The following is a 23811-nucleotide window of genomic DNA, read 5'->3' on the forward strand; positions in this document are numbered from 1 at the left end:
AAAAAAAAAAAGTATATTAAGTACAAATGTCATTAATTAAAAACGTAAAATGAACAGCATGCAACTTAAATGTTGTATTTCAATTTGATGACTATATATTATTCATTATCAATAATTTTAGCAACAATCTTTGCGCAAGCCACTGTATTAATTTTTAATTAGCTACTCATCTTTTGAACAGCAGTCTTGTTCACCTCCAGAAAACAAACCAAAATATCTTGAATAGCCTCGATGATGACGAGTCGGTGACTGTAACCTCTCAAGAAGAATTTCGAACATTTCCAGTTTTAATTGTCATACAAGTGTTTAAAAGAAAAGTCATCATTAAAAGGTGTTGCTGTTAAAATAATATCAATAAAGCTTAATGTCAGGTGTGGACAAATAACCTAATACGTAATAAAATATAAATAATCTGATAGACACAATCAGTGATTCAATACAGATTTTAATTTTTCAGTGTTTTAGTATAAAAAAAAAAAAAAAAAAAAATTAAAAAAAAGCTGGTTTCCACTCCCGTTGGCTATAATGACTTAAATTCCCAGAGCTAAAGTACCAAAACTATTTACACACACACACACACACACACACACACACACACACACACACACACACACACACACACAAAGAATACAGGGAAGTCAAGCCAGCAAGCGCTCCACCCTGTCAAATCAAAATCACGGACACTACCTACCGCCTCGTTTGAAATGTGCCCCCACTGTCGTCTGACTAGAAAGTCAATCATATACATTTACATTTATACATGATCCACTTCACAATAAATAAGCACAGGCACATTTCCGCTCACTCCACTAGTTCCAAAAACACACAAAGGCCCAAAATAAACAAAACACTTCGGTAAAATAATTGAACTTGTGTGGAGACTGCTGATGATTTGTTTTGCGGCGCTTCAAACAAGTGCGTCTCTATAGATTTGATATAAATATGTACAAATGAGTAGTACTGTAAAAACATACTTTATAAAACAAACTAAATTAATGCCAAAGACGTCATAGCTTGAAAAGTCAATAACTTAAAAAAAAAATTAAAAAGTACAAATTTAAAGAAAGCAAAAAACCGATACATGATGAATGAGATAGCACCACAAGATGGCGGCGTCCTTTGTCGCCTCAGAATGTCCGATTAGAAACGAATAAATTAGTGTCACGTAAGGACCTCTTTATTTACACCAGCTGACAGACGTGCGCACACACGTACGAAGACGCTCACCCACATACAGATGCATGTGAAAACACGCACATTCACACAGACACTCTTAAGCACACACACTCCTGTGTACAAAGACAAGCAGACACATGTACACACATCCATCCTTAGACATGCATGCGTACGTGCGCAAAAATATGCACACCTAGATTCGCACACAGACACATGCAAACACACGTACACATTTATAAACACGTACAGACACACTAACTTACATACAAACGCATGTGCACAAAAGAATACAGACACACATGCATACATTCACGCTCACACACGTACATAGAAACTTGCGCACAAACACCCAGACATACACTCACGTACACGCGTGTGCGCACACGCCCAGCGGTGACAGATAGTTGCAGCACATGTGAGGCGGTCTCATGGGCACATTCGTTGGTAGGTTGGTCGTTTGGTTGTTTGGTCGCGGTGTTGGCGTTGCATAGGTCTGGGGACAAAACAACACGGCCGCCGCAGGCTACAGTACATCAGATGTTTGTGCACGAGGAGCCAGACGCGGCGACGGCGGCCGACACAAACCAAAACCAGGAGTGACGAGGCGACTGGAGGCGGCCGCCGTCGGCGTTCAGCGGGCGTCGCTCTCCCGCCGGCCGCCGTGGAGGTCGAGGTGCTTCGTGGCCCGCTCGAAGGCTCGCCGCACCGACTTCTGCAGGTGAGAGCGGCGGGACTCCAGCAGCTTGACCCGGTCCAGACCGCGGTCCACGCCGAACGGGGACATCTTGGATCTAGGAAGCCATTGCCTGAGAAGGGTGAAACAGAGTCATGTGACCACCTAGGGACATTAAACGGCCAATTAGGACCCTCTTCCTGCAGAGGCGTGAGCCGGCGCGGGCGGGGACTGTCATGAGGCGACATTCAAACATTGCCAGCAGTTTGAAAACTGTCTATTGTCCCTTTAAGAAAACCTCCACGAGCTTAATGCTTACGCATAGTGGGAAATGCCATAGAAAGGCTAACAAATAGCATCTACGTGGCGCGTTATAACGCTTTCAGAAATAGATATTTGAACACAAACAGTGCAGCGACACATCTAGATGGACGTGTTTGTGTGAGCTTGTCTCAGTGTGCAGGTTTTATGTCTCAGTGTGTAGGTATGCGTGTCTTCATGTGCATGCATGTGTTGTGTGCATCTGTGTGTGTGTTTCAGTGTCAATGTATGTCTCAATGTGTGTGTTTGTCTCTGTGTGCGATTCAGGGTCTCTGCGCAGTGTTTCTTAGTGTTTGTGAATCTCCAAGTGGTTTGTGTGCATGTCTCAGTGTGTTTGTGCGCGTGGAAAAGTATTGGCCTCCTCCTCAAATTCTTATATTTTTTGCATAGTTTCCCCACTTTAAGATCATCAAACAAATGTAAATATCAGACAACTTTGAATATTTGTTTTCCTTAATCAAATAAATCATTAAAAAACTGCAATTTAAGTTCACTAGGGTTACATTTGTCCGATATTTACTTTTGTTTAATGATTCTAAACAATCAAGTTGGGAAACTATGCAAAAAACCTAAGAATTTGAGAATGGGGTCAATACTTTTTCATGGCATTGTATGTGTGTCTCAGTGTGCGTGTCAAGATACCGTTGTATATCAATAAGTACACATTACTATGAAAATCAACAATCACAAAATGTGCAATTAGTCATCTCACCAGCTGCGCTTGCTGTCGAAGAAGTGGACGAGGAAGAGTTTCTCGGCGGACCTGAACTGCATCCGCTCGCCGGCTCGTAGCACGTCCCGCGGCGGGCGGGGAAGCTCCGCCCCCGTCGCAGCCCCGCTGCTCTGGCGCCGGGGCGGCCGGCCCGTCCTCCGCGCTCGCGGGTCCACGATCTGCAGCAAACGACACGGCAAAAGGTGAACACCCAGAGGCGGGCGAGGAAGGCGGCGAGTCCAATGGAGGACGTCCGCGCCAGGAGGTACGAGCATGCAAACGCGCCGCGTGAGCTGAGCGCCGCCGCCACGACCGCTCCCGTGACGACGGCTGTGAGCGACGAATCACAAGCACGCACGATGGCACGGAGAGGGGTGGTGCGGGGAGGGGGCTGATGGGTAATGAGACACGGCGGGCGGGCGGGGCGGGTGGCTAGGCTGGTCACTCACCAGGGCGGGATAGGAGGGATATCCACTACATTTAGCCCAAACTATCTTAAGAGGCTCCACGACAAAGGGGAAGGTGGCTGAGGGCTTCCACGCCTCTACAGGAACAACACAAGTCAATTACGAACCAATACACAACACTCGCATGCACGCACGCACACAATCAAGAAGACGCACAACTGTTCTTTGATCCGGGCCACCAAGTATTAACCTCATGAATTAACATCAAGAGTCCAATATTTATCAAATTAAATTAGGCATTTTTTCCCCTATTTTTTTTGTTTGACATTGTAAAGAAGAAAAAGTAGCAAAATTCAAATAATATCACATTCAACCTTTACTTTTAACAAATGATTGGTTAATTAATTATACTTCATGATAAAAAATTAACATTTTAAAATAGAATTAAATTGTGTGTGTATGCTCAAGGGCCACATTAGATGTTTGAAAACATGGGCCAGATTTTATAAAATATTTTTAAATAAAGAAACTAGAAAGTGTCCACCTATCTCATAACCTCTAAGGGGAGGTGGCATATTGGAATTAAAACGGTACAGCTTTTTCATAACCTCTAGATGGCGGCATACATATATAAAATGTGAAAAGTTTTTTCATTTTCCCCTACACCTATGTATAATGCGCACTAATGACAATTTGGGGGGGGGGTGGAGCGCACTAAACACGAGTAATTACGGTATTTTAGTTAACCCCTTTTATAGTAAAAAAGGGTCGGGCTAAACTAAAACAAATATTACAGGACTTCAAAGCTCGATACAAGCGAATTTGCAAATTAGCATTTTGTGCCTCAAAAAACACTGTGAAAGCAAAACATTTTTCCACTGAGCACGAGCAGAGCAGGCTGGAGAAAGTCGGTGATCGCCAGACAGCCCGCCGAGTGTCCACCTTCGTCGCCGAGCCAAAGAAGGCCGCGCGAGGAGTATCTGCAGACGAGGCGGCGGGGCCCACTGAGAGTACAGCTGACTCGGCCTGACTGTCTCTGTCTCGGTAAGGTGCTGGCCGGTCAGAAAGACGGGAGCTCAGGCGGGTGTGCCCGCTAGTTGTAGTAATGTAGTATTTTGGATATAGAATCAAAGATACTGTTACGTTGTTACATTTACACACATGATGTTGAATTTGAATTTTATACGTTGAATCACTAATCTTACTAGTGCTACAAAACGAATGAGTTGCCAATTCTGGGGAAAAAAAGAATCCCGAATGATAATTTCCGCTTTTGAATGAACACGACTCAAAGCATGTATTATATTCTGAGAAGAGCTGCAATGCAGCAAGGTCATGTGGCAACTTCCTTTGTTCACTTCCAGCGCCATTTTACACAGTTGTATGCGCAGTTGTATAGATCACAGAGCCATCTCCCCTAAAACGAAAATCTCCGTGGAATGAAGCGTCCGATGAAGAGCTGCACCAATCTTGATAGCTGACTGCGACCACGCCAGATGAATTGGATAAAGTTCTGCACGATTCATTCAAGATATCTTGGCAGATGATTGACAAGAGCTAGCCAGCTAACTAGAAGCTAAGATAACTTGCTTAGTAGAAGCGGATGTTCCCACCCAGCCAGTGTGGATTTACGCTTTTTATGGCACCGAGACGGCGGAAAATAGACCACGGCCGTGATGCAACGAGCGATCCTGGTTCAAGTAAGCCATTTTAAACTATAAGAAAGCGTTTCGTTGCTAAAACGTAGCCAAAATGCATCAGAATGCTCTCGTGACAAAATCTGCGACGGTCAAAAAACTGCGACAAGGATCGGAACCCCCGCGAGGGGGGGGGGGGTTTACTGCATTACGAAAATAATTTATTAATGTCGGAGTGAAGACATAAAAAATATTATTTTATAGGATTCCTGAACAGAAAAATTACTTTACCGGTTGGTTGAATCTAACTGATTAATTACTTTAGTTATAAAAAGGTGAACTGAGTGTTAAATTGCTCATTTCTGTTCATTGGGGCCATTTTCAGTCAAATTATGAACACATCATCTATGTTGAGCAGAAGTATTCTAAAAGTTTCAGATCAAACCAGGGAGGACCAGCACTGAGTGTACACAATACAGCATTTTTTGTTTATATTGCCAACTAGTGGCCTGGTATGCATTTTACACAGCTTTTGGTTGCTGTTGTTTTTTCCAGGTCAGCATGAACATGGATCATTTTGTTTTTATATGTGAACTTTCGAAAGCAAAATAAGAAAACCTTAAACCAGATTTATCGCAAACTCGTCAGCGGGCCTCACCACCCACGGCCCCCATGGTAGTCAGTTTCCCATCTCTAGCAATCACGTAAGCAGACAAACCAAACCCATTTCCATACATACACAGTGTCATTGAAAAAATATATATTTTGCGTGTTTTGGCCTTTTGTCCTTAACAGCAAAAATGTTTCAGGAAACATCTATAGTTCGTCTTCGTCTTTTAGGAAAGCTCCATATGAAAGGTTTGTCTATTTTTTTTAGGAACATCCAATATGAACAGCTTGTCTTATTTTTAGGAAAAGGGAACAAAAAAAAAAAACGTTTTCTTCTTTTAAGGAAAGGGGAAAAACATTTTTCTTTGGAAAGTGAAAAAAAATAGTTTTCTTCTATTTAGGAAAGAAGATACCAGGTATCGCCAAATTTCAAGGTATCGTGAAGGCTACCGATACCAGCCACCGATACGCCAAAAAATTTGAAATCAAGTAAGAGGGCGAGGGCCAGTAGTTGGCGCTACACTGCGGCGGTTTGGCACATTGGCGAATGATCATGTGCTTCAGCAAGAAAGGTCTTCATTTACAATTATCTGTCTTGTGAATTTTGTGTATCAAAATTACAAGCGCTATCAGTACTCTGTATCAGTGAGTACTCAAGAATGAATACTCGTACTGCTGTCGGCCTAAAAAAAGTGGTAACAAACATCACTAGTGTTTAAGAAAGTGTTTTTGCCTTCTTTTTAGGGAAGAGCAAAATCAATTTGGCTTTTTTTTTTTTTTAAAGGAAGAGCAACATTAATAGCTTGTCTTTTTAGGAAAGTGTCACAGCACACTGTTTAAATTGTTTGCTTACTGAGGCATTTTCACTTCCTCTCTCGTACCGAATGTTCCGTGCGAGAACTCTATAAGCCAGACTGTACTGTAATCGAAAAATCAGAGTACGACTACACGTACCGGTATATTCGTGTATCTGATGTATTTCAAGTTTATTAAGAATACAACATGTGTAATATCATTGCTGTATGGTAGATGAGCGCTGAGTAAAAAGTAAAAGTAAAAATAAATGTATTCAGGAATGGAGGAGTCAGAAAATGTAACCAAGCCAGCTGATGTTTTTCCAGGCTTCTGATTGGCCAAAATTCACCCGTTTTTAAATGGACAGGGAAGTGGAGAAAAGAGTCGGCCAATCACCTGACTGAGACCTTGACAGTGTGGCTGAACTCTGCGTTCTCGGCGCAGGACGTATGAACACTTTTGTCGTCCACTGTGTTGCGTCGAGCCGCCGCCGGTCGCCCTTTGCCACTTTTGGAGACTACTCCGGTACTGAGAGAGAGAGGGGAAAAAAACATGAATCAAGCTTCAATTACACATAAATAACTTTTCATCAGTGTCAACACCCAGCAGTGATAACGCAGAAGCAACCAATAATTCATAACACAAATGTTAAATTAGCTGGCCTGGGCAGACTCTGGACATTAATTTATATGAGTTTAACCTCCACATTTCTAAACATTATTTCCCCTAATTGATGAGGGATACGCCTCTAGTGTGAGCATTAAATATCAATAAACCGCTCATGCACCATATTTAATTGTTTATGCATTCACTGTAGTTTAGAGTTGTATACATATATGGATGTGTATATACTGACAATCTGTGTATTTTGATTTAGTCAAGCTGACATAGACAGGCAGGGCCCGACATTAACGGTGGCCCGATGGCCCGAGGCCACTATTGCAGAAGCTAACAAAGCTAACGCCGCTAGCCTAAATGGAGCCTCATACGACTGGCAGCGGGACCACGGAATGATGGCGAGGAACAAGTGCAGTGACACTAAGTTTCATCGCCAGATTTTAAAAAACAAAACAAACGGGTGGACTACTCTGTAATGCACTCTCTCTCGTGTTGTCCTTTTTTTGTGTGTCTTGAAAGGCATTACAATACTTACTTTCACGAGGGAAGACTTGCTAAACATTAGGGAGTCTACTCCGAACCTTATTTCTAGACTTTACACCAATCTGATTGGTATCGGCTGATACTTAGCATTTTATGCTGATCGGCTTCATTGTCATAATTCGCCGATTGATCGGCTACGCAAAAGACATTTACTCCACGTCGCCGTAGTGTACAGTATATTCCGATCCAAAAGATAGTTTATTTTTAGCCTTGTCGTGTGACTTTTGACATAGTACTTTAAATATCTGACCGTCAATAAAGTTATTTAAAAAAATAAAAATAAAAAAACGTCGGCGGCATGGGGCAGACAACACGTAATGCCGGCTCAGACTATTGCAATAAAATCTTGTATTCCGATACCACTGCATCCGGTTTTTTTACGATCACTGGGCTTCATCTTGTCAACTCAAACACGACCGGGCTACAATCACTACCATGGCGACGACAACAATAATGCATCACGCCGTGTGTTTATACGGACAAAATGGGGAAAAACATGTGTTGGTGGTCACTGGTGCTCGGGAGAGGACGTTCGTTTAAGGTTTGCTTGCGGTATGTTCACGTACTTTTAATACGCTACCGCTCGCAAGCAGGCAACAAAATGTTCTGTAGTCTAGCAAGCTAGTGCTAGCACAAACAGTTGGAAGCGAACATGCAGGCGTTCTGTCGAATCACGCTCTAAAGTTTTGGTGTGTGTGAAGTAATTTAATTACAGTAAGTTAGCAGCCATTATTTCTGTCATGTAGTAATGTTGGTTTGACCCGACTGATTAGAATACATGATCTGACTAGAGCAGTGATTTCCAACCTTTATGGAGCCAAGGTACATATTTTACAATTGAAAAATCTCACGGCACACCAACAAACAAAAGTCACAAAAAGTGGATACATTAATTACTGTATGTACTGCCTGCCATCTAATAGAAGACCATTTATTTGTTCTGTCACTATGCCTCACTGACATAAATAGATGAACAAATGTGTACTTAATTGCTCAAAAAGTTATATTTACCATAAATAATGTACAAGTATATACAGTAAATGAACAAGTGATTTAAATAGACACATTTTGTGATCGAATCGGTGATCGTTTATCGTTTTTTTTAACTCGGTGATCGAGCCAAAAATCCTGATCGTGTAAATCCTACTCATTTAATTCCACAAAGTTTTTTTTCTTCAGTTACTCACGAGCGGAGTGACGGCACTCTGTGGCGCACAGAGACGAAGACGGAACAGGGAAAGAGGAAACTGTGCCAGAGTGCAAGTTAAGCTCGGACAGCGAGGATTTCGAACGCCCCTTCGGTCGATTCACCTCGTAAATCTACGCTCTCTACCCAACAAAATGGATGAGCTTCATCTCCTCACAAAGACCAGTAAAGACTTAGGACGCGCCGCCGCCCTGTGCTTCACGGAGACACGGCTTTGTGAACGCACCCCCAACGGCGCCCTAATCTTGCTCGGCTTCCAACTTCACAGAGCGGACTGCAACACGGAGCGATAGGGGAAAACAGAGGGTAGCAGGATATGCCTCTTCATCAAAGAAAGATGGTTTACGGATGTCATGGAGCTCATCACACACTGCAGCCCAGACTTGGAGTTGCTTTTTTGGAGTAGTCGTTCTACTCGCCGGATGAGTTTTCTTCATTCATACTAACTGGTGTTTACATTCCCGCGCTCCAGACTAACACAAATGGCGCACTGCAAACGCTAGCTGACAAAAGGAAACAAACTTGGAAAAAAAGCACCCAGATTCACCCCTCATTATTCTTGAGGACTTTAACAAAGCAAAACAACCACAAACTCCATAAATGCAAGCACCACATTGACTGTCCTACCAGGGAAAACCACCTTCAAGACCACTGCTATACCACGCTGAAGGATGCTGAAGCCTCCCACCAACCAGCCAATATTTTACGATATGCTTTGGAATGTCAGTGCGAATATTTTAACAATTTTGTAATTGAGTCATTCTTTGAAACATTATTATTGATATTTGCAATTGCAATGCCTTGATTTTAGAGAGGTTACTACAGACTCATCGCAATGAAAACAACTGTACTAATAACTTCTTAAAGGGGTGTAAATAATACAGTATAAAGACACGAAATGCAACATAATCGCTAAACTAACACATCATGAATATACGGGGCCAATAAAGCTTCTGAAAAGGCCACCACAACTTGGCTTATGGTGCCCTCTCAAAAAGGCTTAACGTCGGTATGTCTGATACGCGCGTCTGATTTGGAAGATATCTGACGCCGTGTGTTTTTTGTGCCACTGAAGGGAAAAAAAACAAAAAACAAATTGGATTCATGAAGCATGCCGTGTCAATCCAGTTTTGGCTACGAGGACGGAGGACAGAAGAGAACGCTCACCTGGTTCCGGACAGGGCGCTGCCCCCCGAAGAAATGCTGGACTCGGACGCGCAGCGGCGTCGAGGCTCTAGCATTCGAGGTGGCGAGGCTACCGCTTGCTCCTCCTCCTCCACCACAAAACCGTTGGCGATCCCTGGGGAGATAAACAAGCGTCAGACGATGTCTTGTTTGGACAATTTAACGCTTGACCATTCCAGCAGAGTACATCAAGAAAACAAAAAATCCACTACCATTAGCATACAGTGTCATGAAGAAGTATTGGCCCCTCTCTCAATTTTTGCAGTTTCCCCACTTAATTTTTAAGATCATCAAACAAATGTAAATATAATTCAAATATAACCCAAGTGAACTTAAAAAGCTGTATTTAAATGGACATTTCATTTATTAATGAAAGAAAACTAAGTTCCCTGGCACTGTGCGAAAAACCAATCTCCCCCCCTTGTTGAATGTTTAATTAATTGTGGCTTATCACAATTCTTGATTAATTTTAACTGATCACACCCGAGCCTGATTACCTCCAGACCTGTTCAATTAAGAAATCATTTAAACCAAAGCTGTCCTGACAAAATCAAGTCTAACAAAAGATCTAAAAAAGCTGAAACAAAATGACACAATCAAAGAAATTCCAAAACAGTTGACAAATTAAGTAATTGACATCTAACAGTCTGGAAGGGGTTACAGAAGCCATTTCTAAAGCTTTAGGATTCCAGCGAACCATTATCCTCACATGGAGAAAACATGGAAGAGCGGTGAACCTCCCCAGGAGTGGCCGGCCTATAAAGATTACCCCAAGAGAAGAACAATGACTCATCCAGGAGGTCACAAAGGACCCCCCCCCCCCCACAAAAAAAAAAAACGTCTGAATGATTCCCAAGACATATGGGGGAATATCATATTGACAGACGAGATGAAAGTTGAGCTTTATGGAAGATGTGTGTCTCGTTACATCAGGCGTAAATGTAGCATAGCATTTCAAAAAGCGAACATCAGACCAACAGTCAAACATGGTGGTGATACTGTGATGGTCTTGGGCTGTGATTGATGGAACCATGAATTCTGCTCTTTAACAGAAAATCTCGAAGGAGAATTTTCAGCCATCAGTTTGTAAGTTCAAGCTAACGCGCACTTGGGTTCTGCAGCAACATAACGACCCAAAACACACCAGCAAGTCAACTTGTGAATGGCTTAAAAAAGCAAAATGAAGGTTTTGGAGTGGCTTCGAAAAAACCCAGACTTGAATCTGATTGAAATGGAGTGGCATTTGTGCTAAGACTCATTACCAGTTATAGAAAATAGAAATTGATTTCAGTATTTTCTGCTGAGGATGGCTCAACCAATGACCCCCTACTTTTTGGTACACCCCAAAAAATAATCTGGAATCCCTAGTATATATCGTGTGTAAATCAATGTTATTGCATATGTCAGCTTTTGAATACTTTCCATACCCAGTGTAACTGCAGCAACCGAGTCAAGGGGTTTTGTGATTTCCGACTGGCTGTGAACGCACCAGAGGGACTCGTGAAGTGACACTCGGCAGGGTAGCTGCTAACTTGGTTAATGGAGATTTTTGATCGATCCCCCCTTGTCATGCTTGCTGTACAGTACTGAAACATTTCATATTGTGTTCAATGTGTGCAGACTTTACTAAATTAGGCACTTTTGTTGAGGCTGGAACCAGTTAGCCATGTTTGCATTATTTCTTATGGGAAAAGTATGTTCAATTTACAAACTTTTCAATTTAGAAACATCATTCAAGAACCAATAAAGTTTGTAAATCGAGGTTCTACTGTAGTCACTATGGTAATATTTAATAATTTCAGCAATATTTTCATGCTTTGAAAAACAAAACTAGCCAAAAATAAATGGGTAATTGACTATAAAATGTTTAGAAGCGATTATTTTACTGATTATCACATCGATTGATCGAGTAATAAGCTACAAATTGGTTTACAAAATACAATAAAAACGATGCATGTGGGGGGCATGTAACCTTTTTGTACTCTTTGATGTCACCATCCTCCCGTTCTCCACTGTAGTTTCAGTGACTAATTGTGTCTTTAACAAGAGGTTCCTGGTGAGTGACCTGGGAGTCAGCGAGTTGGCTGTTGTTAGCGGAGGTTTGCTCTCGCACTCACTTCTACCCGAGTTTGCAGTAACTGTGTGCAAAAGGGATCACCGGGAAATCATGCGATATAGCGAAACATCTCTGATACCAAATTTGATATGTACGGTTTAAAAACATTTGTGATATAGTGAGACTGTAAAAAGTGAATTGCAATATGGCGAGGGGGACTGTAATCATTTCAGCACTACTTACGTGTGCCGCAACTTTTACACTGTATTATATCACACATACATTCAAAAACTAGATCTTTTTTTAAGCTGCCCAAATAAAATGCTAACTTTTTCATATTGGTTTGTAAATGGTTAAGGGGAGCCATCTTTCATTCGAACCTGTGCCCAGACGCTTGATGGGCGACTCCTCGTCTTCCTCGCCGTCAACGCTGCTGCTCCTCGGCCTCTTCTTGGGCAGCAGGAGCGTCTCCAGTCGAGGGATGACCACCGACAGGAAGGTCTTGGCGCCCAGCGGCGGGGGCGAAGATGGCGAGGGGACGGCGGACACTTCCTGATCTTTGGGTGGCTTCTGCGGACTGACGCTCTTGGACTTGCGGAAGAGGACGTTGGTCCTTCGCTCAGTTTCGTGGCCAATGCAGAGGTGCCCGTTGAGCTTGGGGCAGGGCGATGAGGTAGCTGAGGTGCAAGTGACGTCGCCCGGCTCTGTGGGGGCGTGCGTCACCGGCTTCAGGGAGGGCGGTCCCAGGTAGGGCGGCGGCGCTTCTGCTTGCGTCGCCAACATGGGAGGTTCTAACCTCGGTGGAGTGGGGCTGTTCACTTCGGGAGCGCAGGGAGACTCCGGAGGTTCGGGCGGCGGTCGCTCTGCCGGTTGGGCAGCGACCGGTTGCGACGGTGGCAAAGACTTTTTGAGGCTCATCTCGCTACGGACCTCCATGATGGTCTTCTTGAGTAGCTTGAGCCTCTTGCTACGAGACGGACTGTTCTTCATGGCTGTGCTCAGGTCCAGCTTCTCTAGGAGCTCCTTCAGCTGATCCTCCAGTGGTGTCAGGCGCCGGTACGAGGGGCTCAGCAGGCGGTCCACTGGGGCATAGTAAACACATAATCAGTACAAATAATTCAACCACATGGATATCTTCAAGCACAACTGTCTTATACACTGCCACCTTCAAGTACTACGGTGCTCCCCTGCTGTAAGTCTGTGTGTAATTCACACCCCCCCCGCCCCAAAAGATGGAGGCAAACCACTACTTTTGTCCTGCAGTACTATTGTCTTATGTTCCATTACAGAGCCTAATGCTCACAACATGCCTGTCCTTTGGTTACTGAGAGGTAAAACGAAGTCAGCAGGTTTTAGACCCTTCTCTATTCTAGTTCCAGTCCTCTGAAATGCCCTATCTGCAGAAATCCGCTATTTGTGGAACGTCACGTGACCAACACAGAATAGCTAACTTCCTGTTTTGTATGCTTTGCTAAACATCAAAACTAGGATTGATTACATGATTGTTTGAAGCCGAACTTGCTAAACTGTTCGTTTTCTTGATGGCTGGCTTCTTCGGACAAAGTTAAACACATGAATATCATTTATTTATGCAAATATGTTATCATCCATGTAAAAATGAACGAAGCCCAAACTCCATCTATAGTCATCTTTGGTGGTGATGTGGTGACATCTCGTGTTTAACAAAAAATACATTGTAGATGGTTAAAGTTCCTGAGGGTACTTTGAAACTGTCCCCTCCCCATTCAACCGAGCGAGGCGGAAGCAGAAGTACTTTGCGCGTATATCGGAGTTGAGTGGCTACCTCTGTAGAATTTTTACAATTTTGACTGAAGCCTTATTTCTACATGCTTAAAATTGGGGGAAACCACACCTAGTATGCAACTACTCTCTCGCCCACTCTTTGTGAGTAAGGGCTATGTAAACTTGACTTCTTATACAGTGATATAATGAAGTAATACTGTCTTAAACAGAACTACCTTCAAGTACTGTTGTCTTTTACGTGCTACTTTAAAATGCAATGAAGTACTATGATCTTATAAAGTGATTTGTACTTAGATTTTCTGCAAGTTGTCTGAGGCGTTTCAGCCCGGGAAACTGAGTTAAGCCGTAGAGCACAACATTAGCATTACAATCACTGAGGGACCACAGTAGGTCCTGGAAATGGACCTACCGTCATCCCAGGTGAAGGGCGGGGGCACCTCCAGTTTGGGGGCCTCGGGAAGCATCAGTCCGCTGGGGAAGTCGAAGCCGATCCGGTCGGCCTCCTTGCGGGCGCGGCGCAGGATGACGCCGCCGTTGTCCTGCATCCTCTGGGCCACCTTGTAGAAGAAGGTCTCCTTTGCGTTGTACTTCATGCAGTTGGCGATGATCAAGTCAAAGTCGGCCTCAAAGTCGTCCAGGCTGCGGTAGGCGTGGCCGTCAATGCGCGTCCTCATGGTGGAGAAATCCATGGGCTGCTTGATGTGGTCCAAATAGTCTGGGACCTGCAGGTGAAGAACAGGATATGTTTCAAGCTTTGTTGGAGAACATATGGTCCAGCCCTGGTCACTAGTGTGTGTTGTGGCTGACCTCCTTGGTGCTGACGGGCTGAGCAAAGACGTTGTACTGGTCCTTCTGCTGTAGCTGGCCAAGCACGGCCCTCAGCAGGATGTTAAAGGGCGTCAGCTGGACCTCCAGCGCCGACTGCTGCAGCTTCATCTGGTGACCGAACACACACACTGGCATGATTATTGTACAGTATTGATATGCCCTGTAAAGACACGCTTCAGGTATGGAGTTCCACAGTTTATGACAAGAGCGTGCAAAATCCTCTCGGACCCTCCACATCCCGGTCACCAGCTCTTCCGGCTCCTTCCCTCAGGTAGGCGCTACCGATCAATGCAAACTAGAACTAACAGACATTCCGACAGCTTCTTCCCTCTTGCAATCAACTTCTTATACACCTAACCTACAATTCCACTGCAACATGCTGGCAATTTTTTGTTGTTTTTTGTCTTGAATTTGTTGTCACATTTCTGTCGGGCCAATTATATATTACTCGTGCACTCACTGTAGTAGTCTGCTCTTGACCAATACTGGCCACTCATGCCAGAGTAGCATCTGCTCCATTTGCACACTGACTGAGGAGTATCTGCAACATTTGCACAATCAACATTGTCCCAGATTATGGCACTACTCGCTTGAAGTCTCGGCACCCTTTGCACAATGGTCATTGTACCGGACTATTGCAATATTAGTCATTCGAACTGCTCTAAGTGCTAGAGGACTCTGCATCTTTTTGCACAATTGTCCAAAAAAATTAATAAATGTACCGGCATTACCAGATAAGTAGCAACCCTTTCTTGCTCAGTGACTGTTTTTCTCAATGTCTTTGTGCCTCAAAAGTGCTCTCTGTCAATTGACTGTCTGTTGTCATACTAGAGCGGCTCCAATTACCGGAGACAAATTCCTTGTGTGTTTTTTGGACATACTTGGCAAATAAAGATGATTCTGATTCTGATGTTGAGGGAGAACTGGAAATGAAGCATCAATACAACGACCGCATAACCAGGACCTTCCCTGAAGCATATCCAGGAGTTTTATCGTCTGTTTCTTATATTCAGGAGCTCCCTCTGGTGCTTAAGCTCACTAATAGGAGCCTTGAAAGACACAGCAGGGGCCATTGTAGAGCTTTAAACAAAGAGGTCAGACAAAACATGTTACCAGCAGCCATTCAGAGGCCAAGTGAATGAAAATTCTGCAAGACTGCTTAAATGTTAATTATAGACTTTACACTGATTTTATCGGGCTGATCGGTATCGGCCGATATTTAGTATTTTATGCTGATCGGCTTTAATGTCATAATTCGCCGATCCGCAAAAGATATTTACTACGTGTCGCCACGTGCACAGTATATTTGAATCCAAAAGCTAGCTTATTTTTAGCCTTGTCGCGTGTCTTTTGACGTAGTACTGTAAATATCTGACAGCCAATGGAGTTATTTAAAACAAATAAAATCAATCAATAACTAAAAACCTGAGACAGACTACACGTCGGAGACAACACGTAACGCCCGGATCAGACTACAAGACAAATTTGCTCTTTCACGATTGCACTGTCAGACTACTGCAATAAAATCTTGTATTCCGATACCACCGCATCCCATTTTTTAGGTTAATTTGGGTTTATCTTGTCGACTCAAATGCGACCGTTACCGTGGCAACGACAACAAGAGTGGAGCGCGCCGACGGTATTATAAGGACAACATGGGGGAAAACGTGTGTTGGTGGTCACCGGTCCTCGGGACAGGAGAGGACGTTCGTTCAAGGCTCGCTTGGGGTATGTTCACGTACTTTGAATACGATACGGCTCGCAAGCAGGCAACAAAACGTGATGTAGCCGAGCAAGCTACCGGTACCACGAACGGTTGGACGTAAACATGCCGCCGTTCTGTCGAATCATGCTCTAATGTTTTGGTGTGGGTGAAGTCATTTAATTAAAAATAAAGTCATTTAATTACAGTAAATTAGCACCCATTATTTCTGTCATGTAATGTTGGTTTGACCTGACTGATTAGAATACACGATCTGACAAGAGCAGTGATTTCCAAACTTTATGGAGCCAAGGAAAATATTTTACAATTGAAAAATCTCACAGCACACCAACAAACAAAAATGTCACAAAATGTGGATACGTTAATTACTGTATTTACTTCCTGCCATCTAATAGAAGACCATTCATTTGTTCTGTCTGTCACTATGCCTCACTGGCATAAATAGAGGAACAAAGACACATTATTTATTGTAAATATAATTTTTTGAGCAATTAAGTACACAAGTATATACAGTAAATGAACAGGTCATTTAAATAGACACATTCCTCCATCTTGTGATCGGATCAGGTGATTGGTCCCAAAAATCCTGATCGTGTAAAGCCTAGTTAATTATATTATATACATGGACAAGTTATTGCATTTCAATCTAATATTTAGCATTTATTCATTATATTAACGCAAAAAGCGACAAAAACCCAGAAAAAAAATATAGAAGGGCATTTGCGCAAAAGACTAGTAGATGAGTTCCACCCAAAAAAAATCTGCAATCCCTCGTATATATCGTGTGTAAATCAATGTCATTGCATATGTCAGCTTTTTTTTTATCCCCATATATCAGTATCAGCCTCAAAACTCCAACATCGGTCCTGCTCTGCTCCCTACCTCCTCCCTCTTGAGCTTCTCTCGCTTCCTGATGAGCTCCAGCAACAGTCGCGCGCGTTCCAGGTCGTGTCGGAGTCGGTGCCACTCCTTCAGTTGCTCCTTCAGCACCTGGTTGCTCTCCGCGCGATCCTGAACGAACAACACAGTTGATGTGCCACAAGCTCCCAAAAATAAAATACAACAAAATTGACAGTGGATGTGCCGCGAGCTCAAACGGTGATGGCCGCTCACCGCCGACGTGGATTTGGGCGGCTGGGGCGGGTTGGCCTGCAGGCGGCGGATGAGCGGCACGTTGTTCCTGGACTGCCGCTTCAGCACCCAGTAGCTTAGAACGCGCTCCACAAATGGTCGCTTCCTCTGGACCGCCACCTGGTTAAGGATGGTGTCCAAACTGAAACGGAAAGATTGTGAGAGAGAGAAGAATGGTCAAGGCATTTTTTAAATGAAATTGTGGCTTCTTGAGATAATTTCCGCCCCCAAAGAAAACAGACAAAAAAGGTTCGTTTTGGCCATCGGTTTCTGGCTATACCTATATATAGGCTTTACGCGATCAGGATTTTTGGGGCCCATCACCGATCGGCGAGTTTAAAAAAAAAAAACAATAACCGATGACCGACCCAATCGCAAGGTGGAGCAATGTGTCTATTTAAATAACCTGTTCATTTACTGTATATACTCGTGAACTTAATTGCTCAAAAAATTATATTTACAATAAATGTATCTTTGTTCATCTATTTATGCCAGTGAGGCATAGTGACAGAGAACAAAATGAATGGTTTTTCTATTAGATGACAAGAATTACACCGTAATTAACGTATCTACGTTTTGTGCCATTTTTGTTTGTTGGCGTGCCGTGAGATTTTTCAATTGTAAAATATGTTCCTTGGCTCCATAAAGTTTGGAAATCACTGTTCTAGTCTGATCATGTATTCTAATCAGTCAGGTCAAACTAACATTACAACATGACAGAAATAATGTGTGCTAACTTACTGTAATTAAATTACTTCATCCACACCAAAACTGTAGAGTATGATTCGACAGAACGGCAGCATGTTTACGCACAACCGTGAGTGCTCGTACTAGCTTGCTCGGCTACAGAACGTTTTGTTGCCTGCTTGCAAGTCGTACCGTATTAAAAGTACGTGAACATACAGTGGGTACGGAAAGTTTTCAGAGCCGTGCTGAATGAACAGGATGTTTGGCTCGTGTGACGTCACACCGCCGGAAAGAGACGAAGACCGGAAGGCGCATTCTGCATCATATTTATCGATTTAACTTCCGTATATCTGCCATATAATCAGTTAAAAATGGCAGATGTGGTTTGTAAAGGGGTTCTAGAGTTATCAAGAAAAATGTTAAAATCTTTTTCTTCTGACCTTTAAATAAGCACCGTAACAAAACAAGACGTCGACCTCCAACATGGGGTTGCGTGACATGACAGGAAAACCATTTTTTCGAGACCTTTGAGTGGCTCATCTTAATTTCCATCTTTTCACAGCTTCCGTTTTCACCCACCCATAGTTTTCACTTTTGTTACATTTCTAACTTGTATAAATATATTCTTCACATATAAAATCCCGCTAAATCTACACAACTGGACACCTTTTACATCCAAGGATAGTGAAGCCCTTAATTTTAATCTAATTTCAAAATTATAATGAGTCGCAGATACCGTGTCTGTTTCTTAATTCATTCCTGACATGTTTTTTTTGCTGATGTATTTAGTGCGTATTTGGGACTAAACTGTCGTATGATAATTTCCGACCAATTCGGCTTACCTGGAGGCGGCGATAGTGGGTCCACAATTGCCAGGGCCCTCAGATTCCAGTTGCGGTTGGGGAGCGGGCTCCGCCCGCTTGCTGCGCTTCCTGTACCAGGCCTTGGCGCGGGCCCTGCCGCGCCTGTCGCCACGCTTGTGGCAGGTGCCGTTCTTGGGGTGCGGCCGCTCGTAGATGTTGAGCGGGCGCCGGTCGCAGCCGTCGGGCGTGTGGCTGCAGCAGTATGCAGTCTTCTTGACGGAGAAGGCGCCGGGCGGCGTCTCCTCCCCGACGGGCTCCATCTTCATGAAGAGGCCGGCCTTCTGGGCACAGCTGACATGGAAGGCAGCGTAGCAGTTGACCCGGTCGCACTGGATGCAGGCGCCCGCCCCTTTCTCCTTGCACAGGTAGCACGTCAGCTTCCAGCGAGCGGGCGGGATGTTGTGCACGCCGTCGATGGGCTCGATGAACACCGTGTCCGAGAAGCCCACCTCGGGGACCCACAGTGCGCAAGCCACATGGCCCCAGCGACCGTCATCTGTCTTCTTGAGCGCGCCGCCCCGGTTGGGGCAGAAGACGCAGTCGGCGGGTCTCGCCGGGCACTGCAGGCAGTGGCGGCACAGCCACTGGCCTTCGGGGACGTAGGGCACGCCGTAGCACTCCTGGTGCACGGCGATGTTGCAGGCATCGCAGAAGAGGATGACGTTGCTGTCGGCGCCGTCACCGTCCATGCACACGCAGCACACGGCGTCCTCGTCCACCAGCGACCGCAGCTCGCTCTGGCCCCGCGTGGCAGCGTACGACTCCTTCTCGAAGCGGTCCATGAGGAACTCGAAGAGGTTGTTGGAGACCTGGCTGATGCCTTCGCTCTTGCGCTTCTCGTTGAGCAGCTCTAGCCAGGCGTAATCCTCCTCGTCCATGTCGTACTCCACCTCCTCGTCCAGTTCCTCCGCCGTCCGCTCCGTGTACTTGTAGTACGCCGGCGGCCTTTTGGGCACCACGGGAAGGTTGTACTCCACCGTTCTGACTTTAGGCTCCAGCAGGGCGGCGACCTGGGCAGTGCCGTGCGGGGGCGCCAACGTGACGTTCTTCTTGCGCTGGCTGTTTTTGAGGCGCACTGAGCGCACCAGGACCTGCTGGGGCTTCTCGCTGTTCTCCTTGTTGCTGTTGCACTCGAGGATCTCCTGCGCCGTGGGGTCGTCGTCGCCGATAATGTCCAGCTTTTCGTAGATGCTTAGCCGGTGCATGCGGCCGTCCACCTCCAGCTCCACCATGCGCTGGGCCTGCGCGTACGTCAGCGTTTCCCGGTTGGGCGACGGCTTGATGGGCGAAGAGTCCCTCTTCAGCGCCGCCGGGCGCTGGTGGCGGGCTTTCTTCTTCATGCCGCGCAAGATGCTGCCAAACGGAAACGTGGAAAACTGGTGAGTGTGTTTGCTCATTACTAGTTTTGAAAATTGTTCATCGTCGCGGCGTATACTTTCCAGACCAACCCATAATCAGTGAAAACCTGCACTATAGAGGGACCTTATTAAAAAAAAAATAATAATAATAATTTGTACCCCTCCCGTGCACTTCAGACGTGTATTAAAACACACAAAATATTTCTTAGCGCCTGTTCTGTCTCTTGCACAATTCTCCACATAAGAGGCACAGCGTGCTTGCTTCAACTTGTTAATTTGTTAAACTTAGTTGAAGTTTGTTGTAAAACAAAATAATTAAACACTGTAGAGTATTCAGACCCCCTTAAAATTTTCACTCTTTGTTATATTGCAGCCATTTGCTAAAATCATTTTAGTTCATTTTTTTCCCCTCAATGTACAGACAGCACCCCATATTGACAGAATTGTGCCTTGTCACAATCTGTCTCTGAGCTCTTCAGGCAGGTACTCTTGTACTCATGAGGAAATGGCAGTTCCAACGATATATTTTTTTGCATTTTGAGAGACTCTCACTTTTGGGAAATCTTGTCCCGAGAGAAACCAAAGCAGAACTACGATGTGGTTCGTGACCAAAATGAGCCTGATACCCCTGTTCTAAACCTTCAAAACTGCAAATTATTACTTTAAGATATGCGATATAAGGCGTGTGAACATTGAATAGTGATTGAACAGGGGAACGCTGCACTGTAAAGACAGTCGCCCAAAACGACGACAGTCGAGGTCGGGACCGACTAACTCGGACACAGCACGGGAATACCGTACTGTAGTTCAATTGCATTTGGCCACATTGCTCGGTTTGCAGCTGGCGGTGAACCGTTGTTCAGCTGCTCGCAAACACGGCGAGACGTGACTTTGACACCTCGACGACTGTGACCTTAAATTCTTCCGAGTGGAACAGAAACTCCTGGCTGAACCCGCAACCCGGCTCCCCACCCATTTTTTAAAAATGTTTTTTTATTAACGGGCTGAAGTTTGTTCTCTCCTCTGGTTGCGCCACCTGAAAAGCAATGTACACCACGTCGTTCCCTCCTCTCGCAAAAGGTTTGGTGTGCAAAAATGAAGCACAGTTGAACATTAGAATTCTACAACGGAGACACTATCGGGAGTTAGGAATCGAGACCCGCCACAAATAACAATAAACGTCTACATTAACTAATTGACTGTTCCCCATATTGCCAGGTGGTTTAAGAGTATTTTGACTGCTCTCTCAAAACCTATAGCATATTGTCTTCTGTGGCAATATAAGCACCAAACCTACCAACAGAAAGAGTACACACTCTACTTTCATCAGAAAAAAAGTTAGTTTCTATCTTTTTCCATTCTTTAGCAATCAGCAGAAGAACATTGGTTGTTTTCACCCATAACACCGGAGAACAGTCGGAAAAGGGTGGCGTGCCCTCTCCGTGTCAGGGGTGAGATCCTGCCCCAGGTGGAGGAGTTCAAGTATCTTGGGGTCTTGTTCACGAGTGAGGGAAGAATGGAACGGGAGATCGACAGGCGGATCGGTGCGGCGTCTGCAGTGATGCGGACTTTGTATCGGTCCGTTGTGGTGAAGAAGGAGCTAAGCCGAAAGGCGAAGCTTTCGATTGACCAGTCGTTCTACGCTCCTACCCTCACCTATGGTCACGAGCTGTGGGTCGTGACCGAAAGAACAAGATCCCGGATACGAGCGGCCGAAATGAGTTTCCTCCGCAGGGTGTCCGGGCTCTCCCTTAGAGATAGGGTGAGGAGCTCGGTCATCCGGGAGGATCTCAGAGTAGATCTCCGCATCTAGAGGAGCCAGATGAGGTGGCCGGGGCATCTGATTCGGATGCCTCCCCGGTGAGGTGTTCCGGGCACGTCCCACCGGGAGGAGACCCCGGGACACGCTGGAGAGACTACATCATTCAGCTGGCCTGTGAACACCTCGGGATCCCCCCGGAAGAGCTGGATGAAGTGGCTGGGGACCGGGAAGTCTGGGCGTAAAGCTACTGCCCCGCGACCTGACCTCGGATAAGCGGTAGAAAATTGATGGATGGAACACCGGAGAACACATGTTTGTTACAAAAACAAACATGGCAAGTAAAACAGTGACTTTGACACTGTTCTCTATATATCGTAGAGTTCTACCTGAACCAACCATAACAAACAACATGACCAGGGTGCATCAGTAAGATGATTACAAGGTCACCGGGTCAGTCACGTGGTTCTATCGCCTCACTTAGCATCTCGAGTGAGTTGTGCATGTATGTCCACAGGCAGAAACAACAGTCCTACCTTAACACTTTAGATAGGACCAGCCGGCTTGGCGACCACAATTCCCCTCATGCCAAATTGATAACTAATCTCTCTCACCTTTTGTGGGCGACAGTAGACCGTAAGTCATTTTCCCGATACTGGGGCCGCCAGTATGAACTCTCATAAGACGTTTTCTTTATTTCTTTATGTATTTTACATTTTATGCGGTTATAATTGTAAGGCTTTTTAAGAATTATGTGACATGCGGCTCGCTGCCGAATGTGTGAGCAGGCAGGGAGGCGTTGACGTTCTCTCCGGATGAATGAAAGGAGGCGGGGAGCTTCTCACCTGCACGCCGACCCCAGCGAGCCTCCCGGCGGCTCGCTCCCCCCCAACCCCGCGGATCGAAAAGTAGACATTGTAGAAAAGCGACTGTTAGCCGCCGCGGCTAACATCCGCTTGGCTGAAACACGGCGACGGCGTTTTTTTTTTTTTGGGACGAAACGGCCGCGACGAAAGCATTTTGTCCCATGTTTAATTATAAAGCCTTACCAATAGTTCTTTTAAGTGTTTTATAGGGCGAAAAGCCTCCTCCCCGTCTCGGATAAACGCATTAGGGCACTCCTTCCAAAGAGCTAGCGAGCAAAGGGGGAGGAAATATGGCGACTAAACACAGCAAGAAAGCCCACAGGGGCTTTAAAAAAAGTTGTCATATCCTCACAGCCGTGAACATTTGTTTTTCACGACCACTCGGGTCAAGCTGTACAGGGCGAATATTAACAGGGGCTACGAAGGAGCAGGGGGCTGAATTTACCTCGGTATTCTCAAGAACTCAGCTTTAGGAGAGGAGCAGGACTGGCAATGGCGGCGGCGAGGCCTGCGGAGCCCAAGCGGCAGTTAGGTTAAATCCACATCCAGCCGGCGCTTGGTGCTGAACCGAACGAGGCGTGCTCGTAGCCGCCGAGTATCGAAGGCGACAGAAGGCAAAAACAAATTGGACGACCGCGGTGGTGGTGCTGGCGTCCCTCAATGATTGCAGAGCCGACTAGCTGAGCTCGTGAGCTTCTCTTCCCCCAACAACAATGCGGCTGTGAGTCCTGCGCGTCATGACGTCACGCATACGTCCGCACGCAAACACGGAAGTTGTGAAGCCAAGACGTTTCCCATTCCACAACCGAGTTGTGTGACTCCCAAAAGTAACCTTGGGTGGGAACCAATTTTTTTATATACATACATACATATATATATATATAATATATATA

At 45.1% G+C, this 23811-nt stretch overlaps 1 protein-coding gene across 1 annotated transcript; it reads right to left on the bottom strand.

The window, feature by feature from the left end:
- Nucleotides 1–425: 425 nt before the first annotated feature.
- Nucleotides 426–23629, bottom strand: LOC133402554 (bromodomain-containing protein 1-like). Its single transcript, XM_061676460.1, has 13 exons — nt 23364–23629; nt 18915–20288; nt 17368–17527; nt 17137–17265; nt 14511–14639; nt 14113–14425; nt 12320–13021; nt 9866–9998; nt 6727–6858; nt 4169–4269; nt 3332–3426; nt 2883–3061; nt 426–1982 (listed from the first exon to the last, which is right to left on the bottom strand). Exons 2-13 carry the CDS (start codon nt 20273–20275, stop codon nt 1808–1810), a joined length of 3609 nt encoding a protein of 1202 aa, XP_061532444.1. The 5' UTR covers nt 20276–20288; nt 23364–23629; the 3' UTR covers nt 426–1807.
- Between the last annotated feature and the right edge of the window lie 182 nt (nt 23630–23811).

This window comes from Phycodurus eques, chromosome 5 (genome assembly GCF_024500275.1).
Source record: "Phycodurus eques isolate BA_2022a chromosome 5, UOR_Pequ_1.1, whole genome shotgun sequence".
NCBI classification, from domain to species: Eukaryota; Metazoa; Chordata; class Actinopteri; order Syngnathiformes; family Syngnathidae; genus Phycodurus; species Phycodurus eques.